The sequence below is a fragment of the Phaethon aethereus genome (genome assembly GCF_964289735.1).
Source record: "Phaethon aethereus genome assembly, chromosome: 8".
Taxonomy (NCBI): Eukaryota; Metazoa; Chordata; class Aves; order Phaethontiformes; family Phaethontidae; genus Phaethon; species Phaethon aethereus.
Window position 1 is genome coordinate 6,419,665 of NC_138584.1, and position 22,638 is coordinate 6,442,302.

Sequence of the window (22,638 nt, forward strand, 5' to 3'; positions counted from 1 at the left end):
CATAATCCTCTCTAGTCACAGTAACACTACCGCACCTTTCCATCCCTCCAGACATCCCCTGGCTCTCACCTCTCCCCTGTGTTTGGAAGGGCTCTGAGGGCAGTCTGAAATTTGTGAAGCCAACTCCAGTCCAAAGCATCGTCTCCCATGCTGGCTGCTGGGGTCTGGATCCAAAGATAGTGAGGGCGGCAACATAATTCATGCTGCTCCCAGAGTGACCGCCCTGTGCACCTTCCCCTGAGCTTGGTCAAAGCAAGAGAGGGAGGGCTCCTGCATATTTCTTCTTGTCAGCTCCCGTGTCTGGAAGTCTATGTTCACCTGGGAAAAGCAGCAGAAAAGAGTTTGGTACGAGTGACCAGTTTGCCCGCTTAAAAGGGCATATTTCATCTCAGCCGTGGCTGTGAAAGCAGAACCACCAAGCACCTGCCCTCATCCTGAACAGCCCCCCAAACGCTGCGGAGTTTAGCCATCCAGCATTACAAATCCTGCCCCAAATTTGGGAAAGCTGAACTCGATTTGTATTGATCTGAGCACTTCTGAAATCAAGTTACTTTTGTTCAGGCTCTTAAGCACAGGTTTATGTAGCACATCCTCTAAAAATGCTGACTCAGCCTAACCTCTCTCCTGTCAACCAAGATTTCTCGAGTCCCTTTATTCTTCACTGCATGCCCAATATAAGGGTGAATGAACCTTTAGCTGGGTTTAAACTATTAGTACATTCTTATTAATTGTTTTTAAACTCTGTTGTTATAAAAGAAATTGTTTGATTTTTCCCATAACAGCTTTGTGTTACAATATTTCAAGCAGGGGCTTGAGAAAATAAACCATCCTCGTGTTATGACTGCCGTTTGTTTGCAAAGCCAACAACATGAGTTTTCCTGTTTTCTTTCCCTAGCAAAGCAGTCAGTGTTGTTAGGGTTATTGTTTAAAACCCGGCTGAAAAGATGTTATTTGTTGTTATTAACCCGGTATCCAAACTTAAAGGAGTCTAGAAAGTAAAGCTGTCTGTCTTAACTCAGATGACAGCAATATAGATTAGCTCTCTGCGTCACTTAAGGGTCATTTCACATTCTAGCACGCCAAAATTTATGGCAACAGGACCAAATTTTAGGAGAGACCCCATCCAGCCTGCGCTTACGTTTCTAATCCAGATTCAGCCCTGCGGTCCTGCCGGTCTCACCCAGCTTCGTGAGCACCAGCGGGAAGATGCTCGCTCAGGGCGATGGAGATCAAAGCGTGCCCCGAGATGCCCCCACCACGTGGTGTGCGTCTGGGTGCTTTGCAGTGGCCTCGCAATAGCCCTCCTAGTTCAAAGACGGAGTAAAGGGAGCCCTTTCAGGGAGATCTCCTCGCAGGCACCTGTGTGGCGACAAGCATCCGTGCAATCCCGCTGGAGGACCGCCGTGGGCGAGTGGGTGCAGTGAGCACCCTCCTGGTTGCGTTACGAGTACAATAACGCAACCCAACATCGCAACACAGGATCAGACGGTCGCCATCAGCCTGTCAGTACTTGACAGGGGACTTAACAATTCCAGGCTCCGGGTTGTGACTGCACTTTTTGTTCAGCTCTGAGTTCTTGCTCGCATCTTTTAGGAGGTCTATTTGAGTTGGGAGCTAGTCAGCAGATAAACACTCCTCCCTGGTGAGTCAACAAGTTAGTCATTCGTGGGATGCTTCTATACAAAATGTCCTGTGAGAAATGAGCCAAGTAGCCTGCTCAGGGATTGATAGTAAATGAGAGGAGCAAGGGGAAATATTCCTAGGAAGCTCATAGAGGTTAGGAAATGTAGGTTGCAGTTGCCAGTGAACTCAGTGGCTGTGACTAATTTAGTATCTTCAGAGTAGTTGCCCTCACCAGGGGTGAGTCACCATGAGCAGAGGCAGCTCTAGCAGGCAGGATGGCATTCCCGTCCTCCTTACCCGCTCCTCACCATCACCTCTAGGAGAGGAGGGCTCCCCGACCCCCCGGCACCCCGCAGGTCCCAGCTGGGGGAGATGGACCTGCTCCGTGCGCCACAGGGATGCTCTGCCTGCCCCGGGGGCTGGCATACCCACCTCTCGAGGAGCTTGCACATCGATGAACTCCTCAAAGATCCGCTGAGCCTTGGAGGCCAGCTTGGCTGCCGAGCGGGTCTTCTTGAAGTCCTCACAAGCGAGCCAGAACTCCAGGTTTTCCTCACTGAACTCTGTCTTCAGGAAAGCGCGGAAAGCGGCCAACCCATCTGCAAGGGAGACAAGTGGAGTTACAATGGGAAGAGAAAGAGGGCAGGGAGAAACCTCTTTAATAGACAACCCTCCATCCACCCTTGTCTACCAAAGACCATTTGAGTTTTCTCCCAAGTTCTGCGACGCCAGGACGTGCCCATAACTTACACTACTACATCAGCTGGATTCTCGTGAGCTGCCACGAAGCCAAACATCATTTGCTGTTGCTCTGAAAAAGCATTGTGCCAGTTAACATGGGAAAAGGCTTTCTTCGGGATTGGGGCACCCAACCTTTGAAAAGTTCCTCTTGAAAACATCAGGCTTCAATGATACGGTCTCTTTGGCACAGCATCTTGTGTGTGTTAATGCAGCACTTTGTAAGGTCCTATCTGTCATTAAGAAAAACCTTTAATAAAACATAGCGTCTGTGGACTTGCCTCCTATGTTTTCTGTCACTTTGCTTTATTGCCTTGTGACATATTTTTAGTTCTTATTTAAACAGAGGAAGGAACTTGGACAGTCTAACTGTTACAGCTACGATAACAGGGAAAGGGAAAGGATGTGGCATAATTACTACTTGTCCGGTCAGTGGTAAAAGTGTTCTTATCACTTGTTAATGCTTAGCAATTGTGACATTTCAGTAATGTAATCTGAGTCAGCCGGGGCAGATTAGAAATATGGAAAGATTTATTAGGCAATCTGTGTCCTCTTAAACCCCTGCCTCGGCATATTTATGGACACAGCTATTGTTTTTTATTTCCTTTCCCTGAATGGCACCAGCAGAGTTGAAGTAGCTGAAGGTTTCACACATGCCCTTTCTCTTTCCTTTAGCCTAGGGATAAATTTGGGTCCTGATTTTTTTTTTTTTTTCCAGTAACATGTTTCTAACTTTACCTGGTCTTTTTCTATATGATCTGAATATTTGTAGTTCAATGACTGGAAACCTCCTGAGTCAGCACTGGCTACTTCCAAGCAAGTGTCTAAAAATATTGATGTGATCGCAAAAACATTTGGCAGGGTCAGACTCCTCGAAAGGATGAGAGGAGCAAAGGCATGTGCACGTGGCAGGTAGGGACAAAGACTGATGAGGGTTTGTAGGACTTGAACTCCTGCAATGCTGCAAGGTGGGGACCCCCTCTCCCACCTTTCTGCTGTGGGAGATCTCGGCGGTGCTGCCTTCCCGTGGCAGGGGAGGTGGGAGCTGGGAAGGAGCCTAAGAAATGGCCCCAGGTGTTCAACAGCAACTAACAATCCTATTTCTGGCCACACGTAAATCAGTGGAGATGTCTGGCCGCCCGGATTCTCAAAGGGAAAGGCAGAAAAGATTTCAGGCCAGACAGGACCAGACTACAGGCTAAACGTCTCCACTCTCTGTTTCTCAAAGCTCCTTCGCCAATGGGCTCCGCGCTGCTGCTCCATCAGCAGCCGCGTCGCAAAGGGCGCAGCCGTCGGCAACTGAAGCGGGTACGTCCCGCCACGGCTACGCTTGCTGCTTCTGCCAGCCCCGGGAAACTGCTGTGACCACACCAACTCATCCTGCCGCTTCTCAATTAATGCATTTGTAGGAGAAGATCAGGGCTTCAGACTGCTACTGTGGAAAAAAAAAACCCCAGGGCTTTTGTCCGTGAGCACTGCAGATTAACGGTGCAAACTGCGGGTTCAAGACGGGGGCAAAGATGTGAAATTAGCCCCGGGGAAGCCCGCAGAGCAGAGAGTGCCAAAGACATCTCCAGGAGCAGGGTGCCTGTCAGGATCGTGCTGCTGGTGGCTGCTTTGGGCCCCTCCGTGGGTAGATAAATATGGTGAGTGAGATGTTTTAGTGCTGCTTCCCTTCCTGAAAGCTAGGAGACAGGATAATTTTCAAAACCTGTGTCCCCTTTAATGCCTATAGAATTTACAGGGGCTGTGTGGGACCAAGTGGAGGGCTTGAGAATAGAGCAGGGAGTCTTTGCAGGAGGAAAAGGAGAGGACATAACAGCAGGCTGACAGGTTTCAGAAAGAAGAAAGTACAAAAGGCAGAAAGCAGCAGTTCCCTGACAAGTATGTCATTTTATATATCACCACTTCCTAAAACGTTTGACTTTAAATATTCCAGCACCCAAGCACACTGTTATGACTATACAACCTCTGTTGTTGGTCCCTGCAGAGGTTTTCCTCCCCTTTCTCTGTCCTGGTCTTTCCCCACCACCATCACTTTCCTCTACAGCAGCCCCAGAGCCTCAGCACTGACAGAGGATCACTTGCAGAAATAGCAGCTTTCCATGGCAAATATAATACCTGCAAAATATAATATCTGCTAAAAGAAGGGGACTTCTTCATGACTGATGAGGTGAGAAACGTGCTTCCTTCAGTCCTGCCCCAGAGAGCAGCCGCAGCAGGTCCCTCCTGGGACCAGGAGGTTTCCATATGCCCTGAATCCTGCGCTCACGTCGATCAGCTCCTTTTTATCTTGAAGTAAGTTTATACAGAGGATAGATAAATAATAGTTTCTGGCTGTTGTCCACTTCTTCATATATTCCTATCGTACCCTCCTCACAGACTTTGAGGAGCTGGAAACGATGAGGCCAGACCTGGAAGGACCTTGCAGAGGTGGCCTTGGACGCAGGAGAGGTCATCCTTGACTCGGGCTGCCTGGCTCTCCGCAGATTTAATCTTTAGCCTTTGACTGCCTGCCAGCATTTACAGCTGTGCCTGGCAGCCAGAGTTCAGAGATGGGAGCCCAGATGACTGTGCAGGAGTAAATCCCTGCCCACAAGTTTATCATGGAACAATGACAAATGTAATTGTAAGAGCAGGAGGGCAATTAGGTATGGGAACTGCCACCACCTCAGCTGGAATTTGACCTGGGTGTAGGCTTTAATCTCTTCCTGCACATGTCGGCTATCAAGGAAGCATCACTCATGAAGGATCAGCATTTCAAAGCTCATCCCTCCTGACTGGACAGCTTTTTAGCTGGGGCAACCAGCTCTGGATTGCAGTGTGATACGAGCAGGAGGGCATCACCTACTGAGTCAGCCTCCTGAAATATCCTGGAAGATGGCCGGAGCACCTGAGAAGTGCGATTCCAAAGGGATGCTTTACAGAAAAAGCACAGAAATAAAAAGCGGGGTTAGAAGTCTGCACATGCAGCAGATATCAAGATATCAACAAGATATCCATAGAACGTGCAGCCTAAAGGCATGGCCATTCAAGACGGCAGAGAGGTACTGGTGTAGATGCACGGCCCTTCAAGACAACTATTGGACACTTCTTCAGGAATTTGACTCAAGAGCAATGAGCCTTGCCTGAAGCCAAAGGAGTACATCAGTAGTGAATCAGCAGGTAGGATGAAGGTAAAGAAATGGAGCTCTTCTACTGAGCGTCAAGAGTCTGAAAGAGGAACAGAAGACATTTGCTTTTTACTTTCGCAGTGTAAATGTAAGCTTCAGAATGCCCTGCTCTCCTTTCAAATAGAGCAAGGGCATGCTCAAGAGGATTGTCAGGAAGGATTGTGCAAGCATTTGTACATTACCCCATCCCAAAATCTTGCAGTGCACCGTACAGCTATAACCCTGCGGGCCACCTGTGAACTAGACAATGACAAGAATTTGTGTTTTATAGATGGGGACTGCCAGGCAGATCAATGACCGTGTGAGGACGGGGACTCAGATGCTCCTGACATCCCATTCAAATATTGCTCTTCAGGCCATGGAGAGTGGATCCTTTCCAGCAAGAAGGGCTGTGGAGGAAGGAACCGAACTGGCTAGCACAAAACACAACACAGGTCTTAACTAAGGCAAGCTTCAGCAACACAAGGAAGAGCCGAGATTAGTGGCTTAAATCATTCAGGCAGACAGCTTAGTAACCAAGCACTAGCCACTGTCAGAGTAAGAACGTGATCAGCAATCATATATTTAATGCATGTATTTCACACCGTCGGGGCAATCAGCACTTCATGCAGGAAGTAAAGGTAGAGTCCTTGTGGCTGGTGGATGAATGGATTAGCTCTACGGAGCGTGTTGGGTCCAGGGCTGAAGAGATTATATTATATTAAGAAGGCCACAATGCTCTGTATAGCATACCTACGTGCTCTCACTGCTGCTTAGCGTTGCTCTGGTGAATGCTGGCTGCCTGGCACCAGCACAATGCTAATGCTGTTCTGGCTTAGAAAGCACCAGGAGTAGGTTGGGATATTCCTGTGCTGTGCAGGAAGAGGAGCGATGTGTAGACAACAGAAGGTGGAGGAAGACAATAAAGTTTGGGCAGAAGAGCAAAGAGATCACCAAAAAAAATGGTGGAGGGGAAAAAAAATTAAAAATCACCCTTTAGATAAAAGTGGAAACTCAGTGTAAAGGTTTTCTGCATCAGATGCTTCATTGAAAAGTGACTAAGGGTCGAGGACAGAGTGTCCTGCTGGATTCTGGACAAATGACAAGCCATGTGTCCAGCCCTGCGAGGGATGCAGCATGAGACATGCCATTGCTTGTATTTCCCTCCAGCAGCCTGTCAAAAGAAATCTCCATCTGGCTGACCAGCCTGTACGTCCTGGGCAGGGGTACAGAGCGGGGATTACTCCTCTGTTACTCCCATGCACGCACACACATGCTCTGTGGATCACACTGAGCTCCACCTCCCTGGGAAGCATCGCACAAAATGGGAGAAGATGCCAAAATCTAGAATGCTAAAACCACTGCTTTTGCTCTCTGAGCATCCAAGGAAGCATGCTACGTACGATCTGTCTCAATTCCCTGCTGCAAAGTAGGATCAAACTCCTCTCTCCTGTTGCTTGCCGTGCTCAGAAGCCCTGACCCAAGGGAACACTGCGACGCTGTGCTTGCGTCTCTTGCAATGAGCTCAGACGAGGCTCCTGCCGTAAAAATGGGATCAAGCGGCTGACCCTATGGTTTCAAGTTAATTTGCTTCACCCATTAGCAAAAACAAGTAGGATATCATTGCATTGGCTTATGCATCTGGGGCTGTCAATGAAATGGAGCTGAGCTGCGTGCTACCACTCAGCACTGGCTGCTCTAAGAGGGCTAGGCTGAGGGATGCTGAAGTCTCAATGTCAGTGCAAAAGGAGGGTGAGGCTGTGAGAGAGCTGTTCTGCCTTTCCTGCTCACAATCTCTTGCTAATGTCAACACAAATTATTCTTTAAATGGCTGGGGAATTAATCCAAATCAGACCTCTCTATAGAGAGGGGCACTGCCCAGCCTGGGAATCTCTGGAGACATGCAACTGCTTCAAAACCCAGGGGTTTTCAATCCTCCACTCAGGACGCTGCCAGAAGTAGCATGTCGGGACCAAACATTACCTGCAGAGATCATTCATTAAAACAATGGGGGGAGAAGGAAAGGGAGGGGGCTCCACAGGGCCATCACACTTCAAGGGATATTTGACAAAAATAATATAATGACACTCTCCATAGACTCTGTATAATGTCCAATGCCTGGTCAGGTCACTTCCATTTGGAGACCTTCTGGAGACTCAAAAATAGGAAGCGGAAGAGTACAGGTTGTTTGCCTTTCCCATAAAAGAGTGCTGCGTGCCCGTGAGCCTCCTCCGAGTACAAGGGCAGCCCACTCACCTGGGCACTTCAGAGAGTCTTTTAGGGATCTCTGATCCACTTTCTTCCTCCTCGGATCCACTTTCTTCCTCCTCTTCTTTGCATCTGTCCAACCCCTTGCAATATTCCACAGAAAGACTGCTCCATTTTCAGCTGCTGCATCCAGCTTCTGAGTCCTACTTGAGCACTCTGGGGTTTTTTTCCCCCCAAAGAACAGGTTTGGCTGGAAGGGACCCAAACCCAGATCTGTGAGATCTGACAGCCGCAGAAAGCACCACTCAAGCCCCTGAAATCAGCATCACAATCTCCCTTCCAAAATAGATGAACTGTCCTTCTGCGAAGAGTCCATGACGTGTGTCAAGCAGAAGCGCTCTACCTGCTGATGCTTTTCTTAACTCTGAAATTTTGGCCAGACAAGGCACAAGACCCCCTTACCTAACATCAGCACATGTTTCTAACAGCAAAAACGCTGTTTTTATAGCAGATCTTTGGCAATCCTTCTGTGTTTTGCATACAAGCATACATAAGCGAAAGCATAAGACAATTCCTTTTACAGATATATGCTCTTCTCTCCTTTAAACCAGTGTAACTAAAATAACACTTCTGTTTCAACAGAGCTTTTTGTATTTGCATCGTTATATCTTTGACTGCCGGGCTAGCAGTTCTGGAAACTTCAGGCACAGCGCAGTTGTAACATATTCCTTTAGAAAGCAGTTTATTAAACAATTTTGGGGTTTTTTTGTCACTGATCACCAGGCAATGTCACCATGACTGCTGGTTAAAAAAAAAAGATTAATTTAAATTTTAAAAGGCACCTTCTGTTGCTATTAGGAACTGAATATTTTTCATTAGGTGCCAGAGAGTTATCAGAATTACTTTCCTTTCCAGAGACGGGAAAAATTCTGATAGTTCATTTATCACTCTCTAAGGATAATTTATTAATAAAAACAGACACTCTTGTGGAGGCTGTTGGATGAAATAATTGAACTAAGGTTTGATTTAGCATTCACAGTAGTCAACTGAAGAGGGAACTGTCTGTATAATGTCAGCACATAGATGCGTAAATTCACTGGCTTTTGTAACCAAAGCTTTTTTGCTGCAGTCTGTATCCAATAAGGAAAATTTTGACTTTTGCACTGGTGGAGGAGGAACAGGGGCTCAAGTACTGTAACCCTGGTGTGAATAGCCTGTCCTCCCCGCTCCCCATCCCCCAGGCAACCCTATAGTCTCTTTGGCGCATTTTCCCCTTGTTTTGAATTTTGACAAAATAAATGTTCCCTCTTAGCCATACCCAGCTACACCAGATTATTTTTTTCTACTGGCTGCAAGAGCAATGATCTCAACAAGATACTGCTGCTAAAATTATATATTGCTTTTTTTTTGCCTTGGACAGCCAGCCTGTTCAAAGTTGTCACTTAATTCCCTGCCAAAACTGTTGTCATCTCAGCAGAAATCCAGCAAAATTACACTTTATTTAAAATAATAATATAATTCTACACTTACATTTTAAAATATAAGTGTGGAATAAAACTGAATCTCTAAGAAAGCCAGACAGCTCCTTGTTGCAATAAAATAGTTCACCGCCCACATTGACTTCTCCCCAGCCTTGACTCGCTCTTGTTTTATTCTCCAATAGAAACAGATTAATGAACCTATACTGTGAACTTCACTGTCTTGTTTATAATTTCTCCGCATAAAAACTGCTCCGGTGAAGCAGAATAATATTTTCTGAACAGAACTGACACGATTGATCTATTGAATGGAGCGAGGTGTGCTGATTATACGTTTGCATAAGGTTCCTGGATGTTAGATTTTCAGGTTTGCATTAGTAACTGTAAATTAGGTCCTGCTAAGGGCTACCATGCATGACTTCTCTGCTGCAGAGCAAGTTGTTCAAGGTTACTGAACCACGTACACCGTTGTGTCGTAGCATTCCCAGCAAAGACTGCTCTTTAACACGGCGGAGCTGCACAGGAGCTGCACATTCAAGCCAGCGTCGTGAATCCCCGAGGGCTTTAGCAAGCTGAGAACCTGCCATTTGCTTGTGTGGAAAGACTGGACCCAGGGGCACTTGCCAAAGGACGGTAGGCATAGCTATAGCCTTGGAGTCCTGCCTCCAGTGCACCCCCGGGAGCTGGGGAAGGCTAGACCTTGGGTTGATGACTTTATCAGTTGTGATCACCCAGTCAAAAACAAAGCCAGGAAGGGAACCCACAGAAACTCACTCCCTCACCTTTTAACCAGAGGACAAGCCTTGCCTAGAAATGACCGTGACCTTGCCTGGTGGGTAGTAAGCAGCTAATGACTCGTGCTTGGTAATGCAAAGCATACTTTCTTTGCCCTAGCTACACCCAGTATTAAGGATACAAGGGGAAAAAAAAGGTAGAATTTGATCTCTACTCACATTTATGGGACAAAAGGACATCAAAAGAGTCTGCCCATCTTGTTGCTTCTTCTGTTGACAGTCTCCTGTAAAGAAAGGAAGAGTCAAGTTACAGACAACCCACGGCCGCTGATCCCCTCTGGGGCTATTTGACAAGGACACCGAGGAAGGCTGGATTCTTCTCACCTAGCTTTGGAGGTCTACAGTGTAGATGTCTCCAGGTGAGCAAGTCACCCTGGGCTCCCTTTGGAGTCAGTGAGGAGATACCAAGGGACTTGCAGGGACTTGACCCTCTTCACCTCACATCCCCAGGTAAAATAGGTAGGTAGGTAAAATAGGCCAGATGAATCACACCCAAAAAGGGACAAATTTTTCGTCATTGACTCTAAGCGGAGGCTCAGGGAATGAGTTCAGATGTAGACATTTACATTGTAAATGCCAGAAGTTAAGTGACATGAAACCCACCTCTGCAGAAGTGTTTATTTCTCTCTCCTGACTTTAAGGAGAAGGTTAGACTCTTAGCCTAGATGCAAGCTGTGATCAGATGAATCACATTCCACTCAAGTCAGGGCTCTGGATTGTCTGAAGCATCTACCTGAAGTGTTATGCAAACTAATATAGACTTTCTGGTGGTGTTTAATAGCAAGGTTTAGCTAAAGAGGACTGTGACCTGAAATTGCTGGTCACCTCTTATACTGAGTCAACTGCTCAGATTTTGAGTTGTGATGACAGAGAGGTAAATTACATCCTCAGAGATGTGCGGACATGTCCCACACACAGCAGCGGGGACCTTGCGTATGTCCTGTTTCACAGGAGAACTCGTGTCAATGATCCAGGTATTCTCTGAGGCTGTTCCTGCTGTATCAGCACTGTTCTCTTTTCCTCCTTCCTTGTGGCTAAAAGAACTACTCAAAGCTTATACAAAGTACAATAAAAGGAAGATCATACTAAAGGGGGTGGTGGGCAGCGAGGTGAAGGACAGAAATGGGGTTGGAGTGGGATGCTGCAGCTATACTCACTTCAAAGCCCGGTTGGGCTTGTCCGGAAGAATAGCTGTGAAATCATTATATGAGTCTGATTTGTGAGACAGGCAGCCCAGGCGAGTCCTCATCCCTCTGTTCCTGTGGTCGATGTGGGGGAGCAGGGGTGTGAGCAGGGGAAAACCAAAGAAGATGACGATTATAAGTCTAGCCAGAGTGTCAAGGAAAAAAAAAAACCCACAAAAAAACACCAAAAGACCTCAGTGGCTCTGTGCCTCATCAGACCTGTGTCCTTGGTTCCCTCATCTGTGGGAGGGACCCTGAAACATATCCAGTAAGATGGACAGACACAGCACCAGGGCAGCGGAAGGCTCACCCACACCAGCCATTCCAATTGTTGTTGGGTTGACAGTTGGACTTGACGATCTTTTAAAGGTCTTTTCCAACCTTAATGATTCTATGATTCAGCTGCTCTGACTGGCAAAAAGGCTTTTAAAGGCTGCGCTTCGGGATGGTTTCTTGGAAAGACCTGCTCTGGTCAGGTGTGGGAGGAGAGCAAAGGGCAGCAATACCAGAAATCAGCCACCGTGATCCAGCAGCACCAGAACCAGAATAAATACCAGGGCTCGAGGGCAGGAGGGGGCTGGAGGAAGAAGAGGGGGAGCAAGGCACCTGCAAGGCGAGCCTGTGCTGCAGCACTACGAGACCCCAGCCGGGATCCCAAGCAGCTTCTTTAGACTCAGGGTTACATAAGCAGGCTAAAACTGCCTCTTTCCTGACAGGCTTGCCCAGGCAGAAAATGGCTTTATTGCTTTTTTCCTCTAAATTTCAAACCAGCCCCAGAGCCTTCGCTCCTCCGCCGGCCCCTCGCGTCCTTGCCAGCCCCTTCCCGGTACAGCCGGCGCGTCCGCAGCATCCTTCGTTTCATTACATAACCCCGGGACGGGGAGGAACACAGAGGGAGAGGGAAACATAACATGCACACATAGTATATGGGACTGGCATCGTGTCCTCTCAAAAACATATAGGTGCCGGTTAGCGGTTTTACACAGTGTCTAGAAGGGCAGAGCCTGTGAGCTGCCTCTCCAGCCCAAGGGCATCACTTCTACCAGATTCCCCAGACATCCAACGAGGCCATTCTCTCCTCCGCACCGCAGCAGGAGGATTTCGCGACCCAGTCTCCGCTTCTCAGCTGCTGGACCCACTTCCGAGCCGGAGAAGGCCCTTCTCCCAGCCCTGCTGCCAAACAGATGCCAAATACTTTCTGTGACTGCAGAGGAAAGCACAGCATTTTTCCCTTCCATATGTAATTCTCGCAGAACACTTCAGTACCAGCAACGGAGCCAATCTGTAGCACGTCTGCTTCCCCCTTCTCCTCCCGCCCTTCGGAGAGTTTCTATTATTGCACATTTTAATGTAATCTTAAAGCAAATTAAATGTTAATTAAATGCAACGAGTGTCTCCCTGGCACAGCACAGGCAGCTCGCAGCGTCTAACAAGCACAAAAACCTGGAGATCTTCAGTCGCAGAAATTGTTGCACAGCCTCAAAATATGGACCCATGACCAGTGGTCTCAGGATGCTGCGCTACATAAACTTCAAATATCAATGCAGAAACACCGTTTGCAAAGCGTCATGTTCCCAGCTTGAGCATGCTGGACCTGCTGCGCTCAGACACGGAGTCCACTATAGGATCTTTCTGGTACCTTTCCTGATAGCTCCTGCCCCCAACCTTCATCTTCCCTGCACCGTTTGCTCTAGCAAGCTCACGAATTTCTCAGCAAGAGGTGTGACAGGCATTACCGCAGTGCTGCTCAGATTCCTCTCTGATGCCTGAGATCAAGGGGCTGCGGCAGGGGATCAGAGCGTATGGAGGACAGGGATGCCGTGCCGCGAGCGAGGAGCTTGTCTCTCATGGAACACCGATCTCTAGGTGAGGACTTCCAAGACAGGACACAGGAGAAAGAGAGGGAAAGAAACCGGGTCTGCAGCGGGTGGAGAGGCAAGGGAAGGGCAGGAGGGAAAAGGGGACACTGCAGCGAGCAGAAAGGCTCGCCGCACGAGGTAGACAGCGACAGGATGGGCAGGGGTGAAGGATGCATCACGTCTTTTCAGTTACCTCCGTGGGATCAGTAAGGCAGCCATTCAGGCATCCAGTTATAGTTAACCCTTTAACTGGCTGGCTTGGACGGCAGTCGGGGCTGTTTGCAGGTGGCAGGAGTGCGGAAAGGAGGGATTTACGGTTTCATGTCCTGGCACTTAAAAATATATCAAAGAATCCTCTGCAAAAAAAGGAGGGCCAGTTGTTCTCAACCCATTTGATCCTTGCCTCCTAGCGTGGAAGGTCGATTTTTCAATGGAAGACATTCAGAGTTGAGGGATGATCACAGAGGAGAGACAGCATTTCCTTCTAAGACCAGGACCGCGGGTTAAGTCCAGCTTCAGGTCTAAAGTGATTTGAGTTTGGCGTCACAGCTCACCACGGAGCAGCAGGAGTTGGCATTATCGCACTCATCATTCAACACCTCTGAAGGTCTCTCCTCAACAGGCAGAGCTCCGGGCTGACCTCGCTAAGAAGACCAAACTACCTCTTGTCCCTGTCCCTCCAGGTCATGGCTGATGTTACTGGCCAGGCATCATGGAAAAGCTGGCACTGCAAATAAAATAACAGGAGGACTTCACGCGTCTGCCAGTGCTGGTCCTTTCACCGTCACAGGTTCAAGCACTCACACAAAAATAACTTAAAGAAAGCATCTCCACTTTGGGGTGGTGGGAGCCTGCGGGGAGCCACCAAGGAGATGCAGTGTCTGCAAAGGGGAGGGAAGGAGGGGAGGAGAGAGGGCCAGATAGCAGGGTCCCCGTGAGCCTTGGCACACAGGCAGCTGGCTGAACAAATCTCACGTCAGAGAGTGAGGGCGAGGTGCACCAGCCAGGAGACCGATGGGACAGGGAGCGGGGCTGTTTAGTGAGCAAAGGGCAAAGGTTCCTTATTTGCCAGGATAGGGCCAAGCTCCAGATAACCTCCATGTCCCCTTGCCCAGAGGGAACGACTGAGGAGGAGACAAAGGAACAGATGAGAGCAGAGACTGTGTGCAGAGGAGCCAGGACCCTGCTCTGCTGGGGCCTGGGGAGATCCCAGAGCCTGGGCTGCCCATCGCAACATCCCGTTTAAAACCTGATTACACTAAAAATGCACAAAGCCTCTTCCCAACTAAATTAATGGAACTGGGATTGCGCTACATGCCAGTGAGTGCATTTCCTTAATCCCTACCCTGACCGGCCGCTTCGATGAGCTTTAACTGAAATCAATCCTTATAATTCCTTAAACCCCTTTAAATTTCCTCATTAACAGCCTCACCCGCATGTGGGGCCACAGCACGTGATTTCCTAGAGTCCAGCAGCCCCTACTTCTCTTTCCCACTGCTGCTCCAAAGCGACGGCTGGAAGCGGAGCCGGGTGCCCTCTCCCTCGCAGCATCCTCTAGCAGCCTGCTTTTTGGGGTACTGTTATGAAACAGCTTCCTGCTCACCCCTGCTCCCACCCTCTCGCCATCCTGCGCAGCAACAACCTGCGCAGCTGAGCAGCACCGAACTTCCCTGTGATCCCAGAGTCCGTCTGACTCCACGGACACTGAGACCTATATTTCCCGTGAAGGCAATCCCACTGCTAGGCTGACATCCCCGTGGATATTTCCTCTGCAAATAAAGCCAATCCGTTATGACTTTTAGAAATATAATCTGTGATGTGTGGTAAAGGCATCCCAGTAAGGGTCCATGCTGAGGTTTTTAGCCTCCTGCTCCATCATTCATCCTACCTCCCCCTCTATGAAAGGACCCTGGTCAAGGAGAATTGCCAGTCTCATCATGGATGTGTTTTGGGGGTTTCTCCTTAGGACACAGAAAGGGAGGGCTGTGATTACAACATTCAGGTTATCAAACCACCCCAGGAGATCACCTGAGCAAAGATGAAGAAGCCATCCCAAAAGAAATTATTAGCAGCACAAAGATAAAAAAAAAACCCAAGAGATTTTCAAGAGATTAAGAGCATCCATTCACATGCAGAAAAAGCCAGAAAAAATCTGAACACAGAGGCACTGCAGACAGACAGACACAGAGAAAAAGGTACTCACTGCCTTTGCCCTGTCCTCTCTGCCGGTGGGTCTGTGCTGCCAGCGCGGTCGGAGTGGCTCTGGGGAGAGAGCAGAGCGGTCTTCTTCAGAGACAACCCCCCGCCCGGGGTGAAAGTCACACTTCGACACCCCTCCCCACCTCTCTCCCGGCAGCAGCGGCACAGCTCAGAGCAGCTCTCTCACATCCAGCAAAACCCTACAGCAGCCTCAACCCCGCAGGCTGGGGCTCGGCTGCGCAGCCGGCTCCCACCGCTCATCTCGCCGGCAGCACCGCCCAGGAGCCCGCCTGATCAGCACCCCTCACTGCATCCCTCCTCACCCGCCGCCTCGCTAACCTGGCCACAAGACCCCAGCTCCTTCACCATCGGAGACTGGGGGACCGCTCCGTACGGGCGACGGATGCCAAATGCTGGCAGGGAGCTTCTGGGGGCGGGGGGGGATGCCTGCGAAAGCGCTCGCTGTTATCACCCTCGGTATGTTGGAATAAAGCATCCGCCTGCAGCTTTTTAATCGGCTCCTCCGAGGTTTAGAGAAGGTTGCTGCCCTCGGGTCGCAGATCGTCAAGAGTTGCCACAGACAGAAGGGATGGGAGAGTTTAATTGAAGAGCCCCGGTGTCAACAGGGCTAAATAAAACCGTTAACGGGCGAAGGAGCGCCTTGTTGCAGGGCATGGGATGGAAGCAGAAAAAATCCAGCCAGCCAGTCGGTGATGTGACTGACCCCTTTCACCCCCTCCCCTGCTTTCGCCTGCTGCGTGCCGTCCCGCTCGCTCCCTGCCCCGCAGCAGGCTCCCTGCGACCTCCCTGGGTGCACTCGCCCCATGGTACAGGTTCTGATTCCCTTTTCTCTCCTGCGCCCACACCTCCATCCTCCAGAGAATGCATACGGGATGTCCAGTGCACCCCAGTAACTCTAACCCGTGGGCCCCCCAGCCACGGGTGAGCTCAGCCATCAGTAACAACACCCGGGTGTCACGCGGGCTGCACAGGCACTGATGTGGGTCACTGACTCACTGAGGGCTCCAGCCATGGGATCTCCCTTGCTTTTGTGATCCTGCTGAAGTTGATTAACTAAAAAAAAATATAATTATAATAATTATAATAATAATAATAATAATAATAAAGTCATCTGCAGTTAAACCAGTCATTGCCTTTTTCCTGGAAACTTGTAGCCACTTGCCTCTCCTCTGCTAAAGCACTGCTGGGCTTGACATCCTAGTGCTACTAGCAGGAAACACGTCTCGAGACAACACATTATCACCAGACAACATCCCCGGGGAGAGGCACAGTCCTGCAAAACTTACTACGAAAACACAGGGCTTAGTAACACTGCAGCAGTGATCCCAGCTCTCCATCACCTTGGATCCCCTCCTTCACAGCTCAACTTGGCAAGGAAATACTTGCCTTGTTCACGCAAAGCCCAGGTCATCCTGACTCGGATTAATCATGTCTCCAGTTATCAGAAGACAAGCACTGAAAAAAATGCCGCAGCTGATACAGTCTCCTCTCAGCCAAGGTCAAAGGTTGAGGTTCATCTTAAGCCTCTGGCATGACAGGCTGGTTTGTTCAAGTTAAAAACAGTCAGCTTCAGCCCTGGCCCCAAACCCAAGCCAAATCTAATAAAACATCACCACGGGTTTAACTTGTAACATGTCATTTTTGTTTTAATGCATTTCCACACTTCTGGGCAACTGAAGGGTGTCACAAATGTCACCGTTTTCATAATGCTTCCAGGACGTTCCTCAGCTCTCATTTACACAGACATTGTGGGGTGCGGGAGGTCAACAAAACGTTCCATCAACAAAACTCTAGATCATTCTGGTCCATTATTCAGATAACTGGCCTTTGCTGCAGTCTCAAACAGGTCAAAAACTCTGATCCGCTAACTCTGGATGGGGTAGATCAGAGGACCACATGAGTGCTCCAGCTCCTCCTGCTTTCATACCAGTTTTATAAATTGCCATCTCATAGCCATCACCAGTATGGACAGAGACCCCAGTCCCTATTTCTCCAGTAGATCAGTACACCCTTCTGTGACCTCACTGAGACCCTGGAGCAATCCCCAAATGACTCTGAAGATCAACAGTTTTTTCTTCTAGTTCCTGGGCCAGGTGTGAGTTCATAGAGAACAAAAGTAAGTGAACTATGTTGACACAGGCACTATGGGAAATGTAATTAAATTGCAGATAAAGAGAATCATATTTTTACAAGGTAATATTTTAGAAAGCTTTGTGCAGTAGGAGAAGAGGTTTATAGCAAATTCCTTCTAAAATGGTCCTCCTGCTTCTCACTACTCTGTAACTTCTATTTAAAAGCTTTTAATAAAATAACTCATTTTGATATTAGGTTTGAATCCCATCCAAAATTTTAAATCTCTCCAATAAATACTTTAAAGCCATTTCCTCATGACCTGCTAACAGCAAACACACAAGCAGCGAACACGCGCAGTGTTGGCCATCACTGGGCAGGGTGGAAGGGAATTTGCCAGCCTGTTCCCGGGACGTTAATCTTCTCTCCACCATCTCCAGGGCCCTTTTCACACTCCCTGTTTTAACTGCCTCCCTGCCCATTCTGCGTGTTTTGTCCATTGATCATCATTCAGGTGGTTTTTACCCAAAAACGTCTGGACCAAACGCCTCCACCTGTTTCACTTGGTCCCAGTTCCTGCCACCCAACTGCTAGATAAAATGGTGTGGCCTGAAGGCATCCGTTCCTTGCCATGCGGCTGCCCTCACATATCCCTCTGGACCAGGAGGGCAGCTCTGGCTGGTCCTTGTGTGGGTTTTGCCTCTCCAGCTCCAGCGATGCTCCTCCTGGGGCTGGCAGTGGACCACCCCTCTCAGTTCGGAGCTGGGAGATCAGAGGATGCCTCCACTGACCAGCTCATTTGCTTGGCTGACATCTCCAGTGGGTTTGCCTTAAATAAAGTCCTTCACCTTGACGTTTAAGCAGACTTCTCCCTATCTTCTCACTCCTGCTCTGTTTCCTCGGGGGTCTGCTGCTGCTCTAGGATTCCATTATTTTGTGCTTAACAAGCCGTCACGCTGAGCCTGTCGCTGTCACTTCTGCTTCGCATTTCTGGCTTCGTAGCCCTGTCACAGCGATCCGTGCCACAAGGGCTTTGTGACTTCTCCCGGTTGGGTGCCAGCCCTCTCTTTTCTAGCAGCGTGCTGCAAGGAGCCTGTTCATGGGTGTGCTTCATGACTTGCTAGTCCAAGAGGTTTTTCCCTAGTATCAAGAAGGCGCTTCATCAGACTGCTGTGATGGTTGGCAGCTACATCCCCGCAGCTGAAGTCAATCTTTGGTTTGTTTTTATGAGATCCTGTTGCCTCTGTGATCTGTCTGGAAGATGGTCAGTGATATAGGCTCTGTGACTGCAAAATGCCAATTACGTGGGGCTGGCTGCCTCTCGCAGTGGTCACACGCTGCAAAGCCTTTGGCTCAACCACAAGCCTCCGGCCGTGGCCCAGTTCTGCTGTGACCCAAGGGGGCTTTGGTTTTTTGCTGGAGGACTGGAAGGAACAACCACCCTCGACCTGGAGTGACAATCCCAACAAATCTCTCATGACATGGAGTGTCATTTGATCTCCCCCCACACATGGTCACTCAAAATTTATCCAGAATCCAGACTGGTACCTATATGGGCCCAAGCCCAAGGTAATTTGAATTAGTAGTTAATTTATCTCTAGAGTTTCCAGTTCTCCACCGCTGTTTGCGATTAAAGCCGGAAGAAAATTGTTAGTAACCACCATCTGACATGCAATGCTCTACTCGCTGTGCCAGGCTGCCTGTTTGAGGCTCCAGGGGAAAAACACACTGGCTCCAGCACAAGGTGACTGTCCTGGCAAGCGGGAATTACGACTGGCACAGCCAGCTTCCCAAACTGCAAAGCAAACCACAGGCTTGTCTTACGCGTGAAGAGAACCATGAGAACAACTCCCCCTTCTAAAAAGGGGCTCCAGCAATATCAGGAAATATCCACTGATGTTTTTGGGGGGGTTAAACGGAATGTTTTTAAGGGGTTAATTTTCTGTTCACCTTAATCCTCATATCATTCTCCACATCAGGCCAGGCAGGTGGGAAGTCCTGAAAGGTGAATCAAGGAGAGCTTGAGTTTCAGGGGTAGGTGGAGGAAAACCAAGCAGCAGATATGCTGGATGGGGGGTCGATAAAAGAAGCTACCTCACATGAGCTAACGAGGCAGGGCAGGAGGTTGGAGCCACCCACCGAGTCGAACTCCCCTTGAAAATAAAAGCCTGTGTTTAAAAATAAAAATGAGTTACATAAAGTGCGATCCACAGTTCTGTCTCTGGCTTAGCTCGAGAGCATGGCAGCTATTTAAATTCCCTCTGTGTCAATGATAAAAGCGTCTCCTGGACATGTTTGTGGCTCTCGGGCATCGCGATGGCTGCAGCAGAACAGATGCCGCTGCTGTGAGATGGCTCCTGGCCCCAGCCTGCTCCCAGCTCCCTCCCAGTTCCTCCAGGCAGGTAGGACACAAAACCAGCAGCAAAGCACGGGAGGCTCCGGGCTGAGAGAGGCAGCGTGCAAGACAGGAACCAAAGGGAAGAATTTCCCCTTTAAAGCACTTTATTACAATTTCATAGTTGTTCTCCGAGGAAATGTGCTCCCATGCCCAGGAGCGGTTACACATAAAGCAGCGTGTCGGTGCCCCGGCATGTGCGTTGGCGAGGATGCTGTTAGTGTGGAGCAGGGAGGCAGAAAGGATTGGAGTTGACACAGAGCTGCTCTGTGCCGCCTTGGAGCCCTCCCAGCCTTCAGCATCGCTGCTGCTGTCAGCACGGCCGTGTCTGTAAGGCAGTTGGTGTGTATGGCTGGGAAGCCGAGACAGACCCACCCCGGCAGACAGAGCTCCACAACGATCCCCTGCCGCAGGTGCTCCGTCCCTTGCACCTTTCGGTTGAGATCTGATGCTTGAGACAGGCGCGGGAGTGAGCCTTGCTGACAGATGGGGTTAATTTTCTGCTGAGAGACCCTTCAAGGTGCTTGCAAGCAGCCTGCATTTTCCTAGCTGAACACCACAAACTAGTCATTTATTGGAATGTTGGAAATTAGCCCCAAGACCTCGGGGTTGCAGTCACAAACCCATTTATGACGGACAAGGTCTATGCTGCTTTGCTCTTACCGCTGCTATCTCGAAGACTTAGGGCTTGCAGGGCACCCAGGTCCCACAGCAAGGATTTACTGGGGCTATTAACCACCATACAGATACACAATGTGGCACCGGGAGGTCGCTCCCACTGCAGCAAAACACCTGAGCACGTGCTTAACTTTAAACACGTGAGCAGCTCAACAGGTATTTGTACAACGAAATACAGCGTTAACCGCACGGCTGAGCTGGGATTTCTCTTTCATTTCTGGAAGCCGCTGCTCTAGCCTTAATTAAAACGTGAACGAAGTGAGTGAGATGGGCTCATCCTCCTTCTCCAGCAGATGGTGGTTCTTTCCTAAAAGTGCCTGCTGCACCCAGCACCAATCCCTCCGCGGGAACCCGGCCCGTGTCCTGCCGGTCTGGATAGGGATGCACACCGAGCTCCGGCCGCGTGGAAGGGCTGCAGGCGAGAGGCCGGGCTTGTCCTGTCCCGGCGGAGCCCGGGGCCGCGGGAACAGGCGAGTCTCGGAGAAGGGCAGCCAACAGGACAGCCAGAGCACGGCCCTTCGCGCGATGTGCGCGCTCCCCGGCGGGAGGAAGAGAACCGCAGAAGGTGCCAGCGTGACAGGCCAAATACCGGCTTGTTCCCCCACCCACCACACGGCAAAGAGCCGACCCTCGCCGCTGCAGGGGTCTGCATGAGTTACAGCAGCCCCGCAGCCAGGGCCGCAGGAAAATGGGCCCCTCGGGCTAGCCCCCCGTCCTTCCCCCGAGGAGCGCGTACGCTCCTGCCACCCGCGAGTTTTCGCTACGGCCTCTGCGCGGTGCAGTTCTCTCGCCTCCGCCACAGTTCTCCTTTCGCTCCAGTTAGTCTTAACCCGAACGAGCTCAGCCCCAGCGTTCAGCCCGGGTGTTAGTCAGAGCCTCACAGGTGCCCAAATATTCAAAGGAAACACAATCCACCATTTTAAAATAGCGATGACAGCAAAGGGGGGGCGTGGGGGGAGAAATGCAAAGACGGTGAAGATCTCAGAGCTGCAGGCACCAGCACAGACCAATGTTCTCTCCCAACATCAAAGGCCCACCATTAATCCCATTGAAACGGGGATCACCCCAGAACCAGTCCCGCTCCCGCATCAGCCCAGCCAGGGCTGGGCCGGGCTTAACGTAAGAAATACGCTGCGCTGCTTCCCCGCCTGCTCTGTGTCCCTTTGACCGTTCGTAAGATGCCACGGGAAGAGTAACGCGCTGGGAGAAGCGCTGCCGTGACATTAATGGGGGTGAGACCTGGGCAGCACCCCTCCCCGCCCGCTTCGCCTGCGGAGCCGTCCTTCCCCCAGAAAACCGGGGCGGGAACAAGTAAAAATCCTTCCGCTGGGCACTCGTAACCAAGCAGAGGACCACGGGGCCTTTCATCACCCCCCGAGGCCCTCCTAGCTCTTACCTGTCTTGCAGCCAGCAGCAGGGTGGTGGCCACGTGGCTTTTGGTGCTCGATGGACATGGCGGGTTGGGACCCTGAGGAGCAGCGTCTGCAGGCTCCCGGAGCATCGGGGAGGGCGAAGGACCCAGCCCGGCCACAGTTGTCTCTGGAGGAACAGCAGCACCGTGCCACTCTCCCCGGCTCCCTTAGCCCTGCATCTCGTGGAAAGAACAAGAGCTGGTGGAGGGAGGGGGGGTTAGGAAAGGGAGGGAAGGGGGAGAAGGGAGAGCGAGAGCGCGTGCTCTCGCAGATGCACACACGCAGAGCAGACAGAGGCTTGTATCGGATGGCACTGCCTGACTTGTTCTCGTTATTGCTGCAGGCTGGCTGCTGCCCGGGGAGAGCTCGCCAGCATCCGCTGCTGGCCGGGGGCACGGCGGGGAAGAGGGACAGGGAAGAGATTAGGGCCTCACGGACCATCGGAGCGAGGAAAACTGCTGCCTGGGCACCGGGGGCTTTGCTGTCTTTGTTTGCCTTTACCTGGGAGAGGAAGGGCCGTCCTGGAGGGTGGGAAGGGATTGCGGTGACAGAGAGTTCAGTTTTTCCTTGAGGATTCCTTCCCTCCTCTGAACATAAAAAATCCCCAACCCCAGTCCTCCTCCGCGGCGCCGAGGGATGGCGTAGGGCTAGCCTGACCCGGCGCTTTTAAAGATGCCATCGCATCAGGATGGACAGAAAGTGAGTTGCACATACCCAAAGCACCAGCATCATTGAGAGCTCTGCCTGCCCCCCATTCCCGTTATCCGAGTCGTGCCGATACGGGTCCAAAGGCCCGGCAGGGCTGCTGGAGGGTGTGGGAAGGCACT

The 22,638-nt window shown here is 50.3% G+C and overlaps 1 protein-coding gene across 2 annotated transcripts in view; it reads right to left on the reverse strand.

Moving 5' to 3' along the window:
• RGS8 (regulator of G protein signaling 8) overlaps positions 1 to 21,900 on the reverse strand; it is a gene marked incomplete at both ends in the record, with an annotated part of 24,267 nt that extends 2,367 nt beyond the window's left edge. The window contains 4 exons of one of the 2 annotated variants that reach the window (XM_082002921.1): positions 10,153 to 10,217; positions 11,151 to 11,252; positions 15,240 to 15,298; positions 21,796 to 21,900. In XM_082002921.1, the coding sequence (XP_081859047.1) occupies positions 10,153 to 10,217; positions 11,151 to 11,252; positions 15,240 to 15,298; positions 21,796 to 21,900 (331 nt within the window). Of the gene's footprint in view, positions 1 to 10,152; positions 10,218 to 11,150; positions 11,253 to 13,229; positions 13,256 to 15,239; positions 15,299 to 21,795 lie in introns of those variants that run through there. The other variant, XM_082002922.1, reaches the window with a different exon arrangement.
• Positions 21,901 to 22,638: the final 738 nt, after the last annotated feature.